Source organism: Nanorana parkeri, unplaced genomic scaffold (assembly GCF_000935625.1).
Source record: "Nanorana parkeri isolate BGI_ZX_2015 unplaced genomic scaffold, ASM93562v1 scaffold2229, whole genome shotgun sequence".
Lineage (NCBI taxonomy): Eukaryota > Metazoa > Chordata > Amphibia > Anura > Dicroglossidae > Nanorana > Nanorana parkeri.
The window spans coordinates 120184-132277 of NW_017308497.1; the positions used below are offsets into that span (position 1 = coordinate 120184).

General features: G+C 44.0%; 1 protein-coding gene across 1 annotated transcript in view; it reads right to left on the reverse strand.

Annotated features, from left to right (window-relative positions):
* LOC108801129 (LIM/homeobox protein LMX-1.2-like) overlaps positions 1-10105 on the reverse strand; it is a 39412-nt gene extending 29307 nt beyond the window's left edge. Inside the window, exon 1 of the mRNA XM_018573083.1 lies at positions 10018-10105. Within this exon, the coding sequence (XP_018428585.1) occupies positions 10018-10075 (58 nt within the window). The 5' untranslated portion in view covers positions 10076-10105. The remainder of the gene's footprint in view (positions 1-10017) is intronic.
* Positions 10106-12094: the final 1989 nt, after the last annotated feature.

Here is a 12094-nt window from a genome sequence, read left to right on the forward strand (position 1 = left end):
GAGGGTCTGTTCACACCTTATGCAGTGTGTTCCGGCCACTTTCCGGCCAGAACGCACTGCATCGCATTGCGGCCGGCTCCATTTTTTCCCGGGCAGGAGGGGGGCGTGGCGGGCCATTGAAGTGAATGGCGCCGTAGACAAGGGGGGGGCATTGCTGATGGTGCACACTATAAGGGGGGGGGGGCATTGCTGATGGTGCACACTATAAGAGGGGGGTGCTTGGCTGGAGCTTGGGCTGTGACGTCTGAATCACCAGTGACATCACTGGTTGCCAGGAGCTGAGCGGGACACCGTCCAGAATGTCTGAACTGGGAGGGGAGATGGGTATGGCCCTTACACATCTCCCCACCAAGCTCTTAGTAACCTGGGACACTCTGGCTGGGCAGAGCGCGTCCAAGCTGCCCCCCTATGTGACCCAAAGACAACAGCCTCGGGCTACTTTATTATAAGGAAGGCCCTGTGCAACAGAAGCACTTAAAGTAGATGGAAACCCTAACTGAATTCAGTTTGCAGATCTGCAGCCTTTTTGCAGCCACTTGCTGTCTACATGCACTCCAGCGATGGTTACATGGCAATTCCCAAGGCCGGGTTCCCGATGGTGACAATAGTGGAGCATGCCGGCCTAATATGTGTTGAAACAGCCACTTGCAGTCTCCATCGGAAGCCCACGTGACATGGTGACAGCTGATGACTACAGTTTGGAGACGGGGACAGATTTTTGTCACCTATAGCAGGAAGTGCCTAAGGGGAAAAGGATTCTTGAGAGGGACACAGGTTGGAAAAAAATAAAACCTGACAGGGGTTCTAACTCTGACCAGAAAAAAGTTTTGATTTTAGATATACAACTACTACACCTACTGGACTCGTGTGAATCGTGTCCAAGTCTATGGGGTGTGTTTATAAACAATTCACAGGGCCGTTTACCCTTCGCTCGTTCTGTGCCGATGGAGGCAAAAAGGAACGTTCTCAGTATATTTTCTTTCCAAGTCAAATGTAATATCAGAAAAATACCACATTGCAGCCACTAGATGGAGCCGAGGAGCAGAGGAAATCAATACTTCTCTTTTTATGCTCATCAGCTCCATCTTGTGGCCGTAATGTGGTATGAGAAGCTCAACTTCTTCAAAAACACAAAACAAGTCCAACCTCAATATACCTCCACCTTCCAGCACAATGTGGTTAGGTAATGGACAAACCTCTGCCACACCCCCAGTTATATATAGGCAATAGACACACCTCTGCCATACCCCCAGTTATATATAGGCAATAGACACACCTCTGCCATACCCCCAGTTATATATAGGTAATGGACACACCCCTGCCATGTCTCCAGTTATATGTAGCCAATGGATACACCCCTGCCATGCCCCCAGTTATATATAGGTAATGGACACACCTCTGCCATGTCTCCAGTTATATATAGGCAATGGATACACCCCTGCCATGCCCCCAGTTATATATAGGTAATGGACACACCTCTGCCACGCCCCCAGTTATATATAGATAATGAACACACCCCTGCTATGTCCCCAGTTATATATAGGTAATGGACGCACCCCTGCCATGCCCCCAGCTATATATAGGCAATGGACACACCCCTGGCTATATATAGGTAATGGACACAAAGATATATATAGGCAATGGACACACCCCTGCTATGTCCCCAGATACATATAGGCAATGGACGCACTCCTGACAGACGCCCAGTTATATTTAGGAAGAATATTGAGAATTAGTTTTTTCCGCAATTACTTTTCCAGATAGAAAACAAGATAATTAAGAGATGAGATGAAGGTTTTTATTTGGGATAACACTTTTGATAATTAAATAGAACATTTTCATAGATATCTGAATATCAGACCAGAAAGAGGGACAACTGAGGAGGAAAGAGGGACAGAGGGATTGGGTTCCAAATGAAGGTCAGTTGAGAGGTACTTCTCTTGGCTTGCTAGACCCCATATCACTTGTGGCATGCTCTGCTAGGTCTATGGTTGCCGTGGCCATTAACTTTTTGACATGTTAGGTGGACTAGTAGCCACATTGAAACAACAACAAAAAAGTATATCTGCAGTTTTTATGGTTCTTGCTCATTGACCTTTCATGTCACCACACGAGTCTCTGTTTTCAAGTGTAACATTCAAACACATCTGTTTACCACAGGAAATCAAAGTTTCTTAGTTCTGAATCTGATTTTATCTGGTAGCTCATCTCTGGCACACCTTCAAAGTCGGTGATGAAGCATTTGAAATGTGGAGGCAGAGAGACTATCCATCCTATATACACATGGCTAAACTTGACCTTCATAAAGTCAATCTTCTCTACAAACACAACTGCAAGGAGTTTCAAGTTTGTATCCTTGGCGGCTGGTTAACTCCTTGAGGTGCGTGTAAAAACATACAGGAATTTCTAATTTTTTAATGACTATTCTCAATGGCAACCGACATATTTTGGGATTTATACACAAAGGCGCAGCAAAGTGGCACGCTGGTTTTCACCAATAGGAGCCTGATGCTATTAGTTCTTAGCACAGGGCCTTAGGGGCTGACACCAGTGAGATCCTTCTGCCATAGTCCCCACCTTCTGTACACATTAGGCCTCATCCACACGAGAATCGGTCGGCACGTACAGCTCCGCGCTGTGTGCGCAGCCGTATCAGGCAGCTCCCGGGAAGGACAGGTGCTGCGTGTGATTAGTACGCAGCCCCCGTCCTTCTCTATGGGAGTACGCAGCCGTACGCTGCCCTATGCCCACCTCAAGTGCAGGTCCGTAGGGGTGCAGTGTCCTTGCTCGGACGCAGACAGGATCCATCCTGTCAGCGTACGAGTACGCTCACCCGCTCCCACGCGCAGTGCCGGTGAGCGTAGGGGGGCGTATGGCCGCGTACTCCCATAGAGAAGGACAGGGGCTGCGTACTAATCACACGCAGCACCTGTCCTTCCCGGGAGCTGCCTGATACAACCGTGCGCGCAGCACCTGTCCTTCCCGGGAGCTGTACGTGCCGGACTTTTTCTCGTGTGAATGAGGCCTTAGAGTTCAGAAACATACAAGAGTGACAGCAGAAAAAGACAGAGTGGTCCATCAAATCTGATCCTTTTTTAAATTGTTTTTAACCTTTTTGCTCAAGAATAGCTCTATGTTTGTCCCAGGCATGTTTACCTTCACTTACCTTTGACTGACACAATACTTCTGCTGGAAGTCTTTTCCAACCATCAACTACTCTTAAAGTGAACTCTAGTCAGCTGTCATGGATTAGTTTTCTGATCTCTGACAGCTCCAGCTTTAACTAGCAGTTGAGAACCAAGACAGCTATGAAATGCTGATCACATTGGGTTTTGTTAGCAAAGAAACCTCCCCCAGGTCCCGGGACACCATTTCTTTCTGTGCGCATCGCTGCGCTCTGTCAGTACAGTGTTTAAAAAAAAAAAAAGAAGCTTTTTCTATCATCTTTAAAGTAAAAGAAAAAATCAGGAGAAAGGTCTTTGTTATAACAGCATATCAAATAAAAGTATTTGACGTATTCTGAACCAGCAGTAAAAGCACTTTAAAGTCTAAGTCCACCGTTTACAAATAAAATATTAAATGCAGCAAAATTGCAGGATTATCGTGCATTTAATGTTTTTGTTTTTGCAATGAAGCCTGCAGGGCATTGCACACACAATCAGTGCAATGCACAGGCTCTATCAATGTTTCCCCCAGGTCCTTCAGGTTTGTACAAAGGTATGGATCTGGACTCAGGACCCATTCACACCACATCCAGATCATCTCCAGACAAGACCAGACTGTTTCCGGACCCAAAATGCATCGTAATGTATCCCTATGCTATCCCTGGCCTCTGTTCACACCAACGCAGTCCGTTCCAGACCAGACCAGGCCAGAAAAATACTGCGTGTCTCATTTTGCCTGGTCTGGAATGCACTGGAAGTGCGGGCAGGTTCACACCATTTTCCGGACCAGCCGGACTACAAAGGAGTCAGTGGATGATGCAGCTGTTCAGATGGAGCTATGCACAATGGCATATCTATGGTATGGCAGGTAGGGCACGTGCCATGGGTGCCGCTTGAGGGGGGGGGGTACCACACCACTCAGGGACAGCGGTAGTGTTTGCCCCTTTAGTTAATATGTGCCCTACACAGACCTCCCATCACCACTAACCCACAGTGACAGACAGCGCAGCTTGTAAACAAAAGCCCGGGGCAGGGTAGGTTACACTGCACACTTCCTTTGCTGGGCTCTGACTGATAACTCTTCTAATGCAGAGCCTGGCACAGGCAGTGAGTATTGCAGGCATTTCTATGCCATGGTTGCTTGTTGGGGTGTCAGATGTTTGGAGAAGGGAACAATTTTGGTGTTTGCCATAGGCGCTATTCACCCTAGATACAGCCCTGGCCATGCACAGCTGTGGCAAATTCAAATAGTTACACTAATCTGCAGCAAAAACCACCCTGTAAGGTGGAGGGAAGTTTATGGTATGGGGGTAACATGAAACATAGTCTAAAAAGTGAACTTAGCCTTTAACCCCTTCATGACCAGTGACGTACGGTGTACATCACTGGTATCGGGCCCGTTTAAACCGACTCCCGGCGGCTTTTGCCACCGGGAGTCTGTTTACATTTGTAAAGCTTGACTCGGACCTCACCTTTCTTCCCCACATCCAATCACTATCCAAATCCTGCCGCCTTCACCTTTGCAACATCTCCAAAATACGCCCCTTCCTCACCAATGAAACCACAAAATGACTCATCCACTCACTTGTTATCTCTCGTCTTGACTATTGCAACTCCCTCCTCATTGGCCGACCTCTAAATAGGCTCCTCCCCCTTCAGTCTCTATCATGAATTCTGCTGCTAGACTCATTCACCGCTCAGTGTCTTCCAGCCCCCTCTACCAATCCCTGCACTGGCTTTCATCCCCCACCCCCCTCTGCCGATCCCTCCACTGGCTTAACTCCGGGACTTCTCTAGAGTCTCTCCAATCCTCTGGAACTCTTTACCCCAACCTGTCCGTCTATCTCCCACTCTGACTGCCTTTAGGCGATCCTTAAGACTCATTTTTTCAGGGAAGCCTATCCCACCTCAACCTAACCGCTCAACCATCACGTTCTCAAACAATCATCCCCACACAGCTACCTCCTCATGTATCACTGGCCCCTCCCTTTTAGATTGTAAGCCCTCAGGGGCAGGGCTGACAATATGCTATCACATGGGGGTGCTTGTAAGCCCTCCTATGTGATAGCAATTAAAATACAGTTTAAAAAAAACAAAACAGTTTTTAAAATTAATATTAAATGAAATAAATAATAATTAAAAAATTGTTAAAGTCCCCCGCCCCAGAGTGCATTCACGTAAACACACGTCGGATGCGCCTACGTATGAAAATGATGATCTCGCTACACATGTTGGGTATCGCCACACACACCGGAGTGGGAGCAATAATTCTAGGGCCAATATTTATGCGTATCTCTAAAATGATGACCTGCGGAGGGTTTTAAAGCGTTGTCTAGGGACTTTTTGGGGTACTGAATTTTGTCGCAGTTTCATAAACGGACACCATTTTTAACCCGGGCATGTTGAGTATTTATTTACTTGTTGTAACCTCATCTTTCATATTTTAGTATAAAAATGGGTATTATTTTGTGTTTTGGGGCATTTAAGTGCATTTTTTACACAATGTTGGGGTTTGATAAGGAGTTGTGCTAAAATCATGCAACATAAAAAATTGGCAACAGCCAACATTTTATTCTACAGGGTCTTGGCTTTCAGAAAATATATAATGTTTTGGCGTTTTGAAGGAGAACTATGGGGTCAGGGCTTTTCCCCATAGTACTCCTCAGGGTCACGGGAGGACACAAACTAGCGCCCTCCCGTCACCCAAAGCTCAGTATATAGGGAGCTACAGCTCGCGGTATACTGAGACGCCACAGCCGGGACGGACCCAACATTACTGTCTGGATCCACACAACTTCATGATTGACAGCTGGCTCTGCCTATCTAGAGGCAGAGCCAGCTGTATCCGCCCATCCCCCATCCGTTCCCGCCAGACAGCGCAGGAGGATCGGACAGGGGTGGGGGAATCCCTGCAGGGAGCCGTGAGTGACAGTCACGGCTCTCTACAGGGACAGGATCGAGAAGTGAGCGAATAGTTTCATTGCCACGCGTCGGCTCGAACTATGAGGTTGAGTGAAAGTCACTCACCTCATAGTTCTCCTTTAAGTAAGTATTTTCTATTTCACCAGAAAGGTGGTCATCCTCCCATTCTTCTAATATAAACACACAGCAGATATTTTTAAGCCATTAGGAACCAACTAAAACCCAACTTTAGAGCCTTTGTGGTGATCTTTGAGGAAATTAGAGAATTAATGACTTCACCGTACATATAGCTATAGAGGCCAGGGATAGCTTGCTTAAAAAATCTTTTACTGCTTGTTAAGATCATGTAAATCCTCAATTGTCTGGGTGCAGGTGCACTTTAACCAGTTGACATCCGCGGTGTTAAACCCCCTTCCCATCCAGGCCATTTTTCAGTATTCAGCGCTGCGGTACTTTGACTGACATTTATTCCGTCATGCAGCGCTGTACTGAAATGAATTTTATACCCTTTTTTGGGGACAGATAGAGCTTTCTTTTGGTGGTATTTATTCACCACTGGGGGTTTTATTTTTTTACTATATTAAGGAAAAATTACCGAAATTTAAAAAAAAAAAACAGTTTCCCCTATATTAAATGATAAAACATTTATTATTACCCAATTTTTTGGTAAAATATAAAAGATGGGGTCACGTCGGGTAAAAAGACACTAAACATGTCAAGCCTTAAAATTGCGTGCGCGCGCGAAACCTCAAAAAACGATAATACCCAAAATTGGCCATAGGCGACGCTTTAAAAGCTGTTACCGCTCATCAGTTTAGTGTTATCAGTGATTGATGGCCCTAAAATGATTGCTCTCACTGCGACGTTCGCGGCGATATGTAACATGTGTAGCGCAATTGTAATTTTTGCGCGCTGGGGCACCGGACGCGTATTTACGTTTATAGGCGCGTAAACGTGGGGGTGGGGGAGTTAAACATTTTGGGGGGGTTTTTTCCCCTTTTTTTATATGTGACTTTTATTTTATTTTACTTTTTTATGTGTTACTTTTATTTTTTTTTATTTATATTTATTTTTTTTGCACTTATTGGTATTGCTATTATATAGGGGGATAACAACCCTGGGGGGGGGGGTGCCGCGAACGAGCACATATAGGCGATCGGCGGGCTATGGACCCGCCGATCGCCTATATGTGAAACACCCGGTAACGGGTGTGTGCATTTAGCGGGTCTTTTCTGCCCGTGCGTGCCCGCTAGGGGGCGCGCGCGAGCAGAAAAAAATTGCCGTCTGGAGACGGCAACCCGCAGATGCTGCAGTGCCGTCCGTCCGTTTTTTTACTACGGGCGGACGGCAAGAGGTTAAAAACGTTAACCCCCCCAGCAAGGGTTTTGGCTGGCGTTGGGTATTAGATCATACCCAGTCATGTAAACTCCAACACTTCACAATTGTTAGATTTCGGTCCAACCGTGAGACTCGCCGTGTGTGGCCGGCATTTCCTTGTAGCCATATATTAATTGTGAATGTATTCAAAGCAGAGCTGTGAATGAAACAATGCTCCAAAGGTCAATCTGAATCTTCTACAGAAAAAGGCTGAACCCCCCGGCTTGGGGTCTAGGGCTAGTGGCGCAGGCTCCATATTTGGTGTTTGGACAGAAAGCCAACTTCATCACCGTCTCAGCCTCTTCCAAGCTGCAGTTTTTGTAGTTTTTCAAACTCTTGGCGTTAAGTGGAATTTATTGTTCCTGGAAATGGTGATGAACTCGCGGCGTAATCTATAATCAATCATACTGACAAAAAAACTAACCATGGGTGGTGTCCCGGCCCATTTCCAACTTTCCGAGGAAACCTGTGCTAAGAAAACCAGGCAGACTCCCATTGATGAACTCCTTCCTGAAAACGATAGTTGATTGACTACATCTGAGTTTAATACTTGTAACAACCACGCAGTAGATGGATAAGGGAGTCATGTTGTGTAAGGGGGATTGGGTTCCTCTACAAGTCAAGATTTGAGTATATGTAAAACCCCCAAACTTTTTCTGTCTTCGATGTGGGATTAATATTAAATGGGAATAACTTTTTGCATTGTTGGAACCCTTCTAGTTAACTATATGTGGTCTATTCACTAAGCTGCCATAGGCAGCTGAGTGAACGACCGACCTGAAGTGAAGTGAGCCGAACGCTGTTCAGCTATTCACTTCAGGTTTGTACGGCTAATTTCAGCCGTACATCGGGTGGCTTCGGGTCGGTCGGCCGACCAGAAGTGCAGAAGGAGTTCGACTTAGCCGATCCAACATCTGGATCGGCTAAGCCGAACCTCCTGCAGGCTACTCGCTGCTGTTCGGTCTATTCTTATAGATGGCGAACAGCAGTGAGTGAATAGCCGAATGCTGCTGAGCGGCAATCGGCTCGGCAGTTCTACTCGGTCCCTCTGTGGGACCGAGCAGAACGGAAAAATAGTTAAAAAAGGAGAAAAAAAAAATAGAAAACGATTGTGCGGAGCTAGCAGTCGCAGCTAGCTCAGCCCAACTGTTTTCTATAGGCCGGCGGTTCTGCTGCCGTCAAAAAAAAAAGAAAGAAAAAAAATGTCACCATAGGAATGCATTGTTAGATTCCTATTGGCTATTTCAATTTGCAATAGCCAAGAGCAAACTAGCTATTTTGCACCCGCCCTCTGCTGCTGTCAATCACTAGTGGGGACCTGATGGAGAACTGCAGCAGTGGGCGGGTGCAAAATAGCTGGTTTGCTCTTGGCTATTGCAAATTGAAATAGCCAATAGGAATCTAACAATGCATTCCTATGGTGACATTTTTTCTTACATTTTTTATTCTGACGCCAGCCAACGGCTCCGTGTCAGAATAAAAAAAATAAGAAAAGCAGTGTTTCTCTCCTGGGCGGCCGGGAGCGGGAGAGTTGGGCTGTCTGGAGATCAGTGTCCCTGGTTAGCTGGTAACCAGGGACGCTGATCTCTCTGCAAGTGGCTGGAGCTGTTAGAAGTAGGCTGGTGGTCGGCCAGCTTCGGCTTTCACCTCGGCTCAGTCGAGCCGAAGCACATGCCTTCGGCTCGACTTAGTGACACCCCTCCATAACATCACCGTACATGTGCCTGACGTCACCACGCGTGTGCGCGGTGACGTCATCGGGCATGCGCAGCCATCTTGGTGATACCTGCCGGTGGCCATCTTGGTGATGGACGCCGGCAGGGAGAGGAGGGGGCGTTCACCCGGCGGGATAAAGTATGCCTGCCGGATCCCCTTCTCTCTCCTGCAACTGTTGGGCTCTCGGTCCATGACCGAGTGCTCAACTTTTCAGAGGGGGTGACACCAAAATGACTGTCAGTCATTTTGGTGTCACCCCTCCAATGGTGTCACCCGTGTGCGGCCGCAACCCCCGCACCGCCCTAGTGACGCCACTGACATAAATAATCTCAAATTCTAAAAATTGTGATATGTTATCTTAAGACTTTCCGTCTTAAAGGAAACCCGTACTGAGAGAAATTTGGAGGCTGCTATTGTAGACCTCCCTCGTAAATACCAGCGTCCTGGCCATCTACGGGGGAACTATGTCCTTAGACACCGACCTGCAACAAGCATGCAGATCACAAAAGTTAGAACTCCTGATACTTGTTTCGAGTCAGTGACTTAAAAAGTAACGAAGTCGTTTTTGGAGAGAGAGGTCAGCAAGTGCAGCCTATGTGCTTCCTAAATATAGAAGTCACGCCTATGTTATTGCTTCCATTGTGAATCCAACAAACAAGGGCTGTATGCATCATTCAAAGGACTTTGGACACCGTGGGGGAAAATAAATGTTCCTGACTTCCATGTGAAAAAAGCTATCTGCCTGGCTCTTAACCCTATGCCGTCTTTTCCATTGATCTAAGTCACTGAGCTGAACAGGTATCCATCCAAACCAGAGCCCCCAATCCCGGCCACTTACCGATTTCAAGGAACGATGAATGTTCGCGGCACGAGGATGGGCTGTTTTCTGTCTTCATTCTAAGTGGATGTATTGATTAATTTTACCGCCTGAAAAGCAGAAGAAATTGTGGATTAGAATTCTTCGTGAATTAAATGTAACCGTATATCGGCAATTATCTCATTTATAGCTCATCGACGTCAAGACGTTGCAAAATGTGATCACGACGAGCAATTTAAAATGCTCGGTAGGATGAGATTGAACTCTCCAGTGTACGGAGGCCCTCGGGCTAACACGAGATGGGACTAGATCTAATTTATGAAAGATATTTACCATGAATATGAATAATATTTGAATGTTTGTTCACTCAGGAGACGGCACTGGGGCCTTATCTAGGTAAAGGAAAACCCAAATCCGCCCAATGGTCTCTCCCCTGGAATCGGTCAAGGGGTGTCTGCAGAGGTCACAATGTGTCCATAGACACGTCACCATTTCCTGATCCATTGTAGGGGGAGTCTTAAAGGGTATGCCAATAAATTGAGCATTTTCAACCTCATTATGTCCTCCCTTGTAGCCGTAGATGTTTATAAAGATATCTCTCCCACATTCACTGACAATGACTTAACACCCTGCAATGTATATAAGTCTATTCCAAGACACTCTCTATATAAACAATACAAGTCTCAGTTTGTTTCACTGTATAAAAATCTATTAATTTATGGCTAACAACAGGTAGGACTCCCCCGGGGGAAAGCCAGCATAAGTACAAAGACGTTGTACAAGTGACAAAGAAAACTAGGAATGCATTCCAAGAAAAATGAATGAAGGATTAAAAGGGGAAGACACGGGAAAAAAAAAAGCTGACAGCATCCGGCCAAAGGGCAAATGCCAAGGGGCTCGATACCATATAGCTTGATGGGGAAAAATAATGTTGTTTAACATGGCTAGTATCCTTTTAATGAATTACAAATAAAGGCGACATTTACATTTATTGGTGAGACAGATCACAAATTGCAAAAAATACTCATATGTATACATTTTTCTACTTGGATTCAATTGGGAAAATGTTGGACTCGATGTGAGAAGTGAGCAGTTTTTTTAGGTTATAAAGAAAATAAATAAACCATACATTTATGGGTGTGGAAAATAAACTTAATTACTTAAGTAACTGTTAAGAAACATACTTTAGGTTTTATACCACCTTCAGTGTGTCATTTAATATGTAATCAAAATGAACTTGATGCATTTATATCTTTCTATTTTTTTTTAATGTACATAAATATTCTTAATGTAATGTGAGGTTTGACTTATATATTTTTAATTTTAGGTACTCATTAATTGTTTGGTAATATTATGTAATAAAATATGTTATTCTGGTGAATCTTAAAACAATAGCAATATTAATTTAAGTTATTAACAAAATACAAAATACAATATTACAATAACACAAATATATTTATCTATGTTTAACACAATAAAATGTATGTAGCACATTGCTAAATATTTTTGGAGCAGTACAAACATTTTAGTTTGTAGAATATAGACAGACACAAGACACAAGTATATGATAACATTAACACTTCAACAGTTATTAGAGCGATGACGAATGGAACCCTATTCTCAAAGCTAAAATATGCAGAAATATCATTTTTCTATTTCTATCATATGAGCATACTGATTATTTTTTATTTTATTATCATCATTATTATTATTATTATTACTATATTAAATGTAGTAGTAAAAGTTACAAAATATATACATTTAATTTTTTTAAATATAAAATAAAAATATTCACTTGTGTTCACTGTATGTTCTAGCTATCAGTTACTTTTTACATTAAATATAACAGTATAGTATGCATATGTTTTAAAACACAGTCTGGAAATAAAAAAAAAACTTTTTACATTAAATATAACGTATAATATGCATATGTTTTAAAACACAGACTGGAAATAAAAATTCCTTTTTACATTAAATATAACGTATAATATGCATATGTTTTAAAACACAGACTGGAAATAAAAATTCCTTTTTACATTAAATATAACGTATAATATGCATATGTTTTAAAACACAGACTGGAAATAAAAATTCCTTT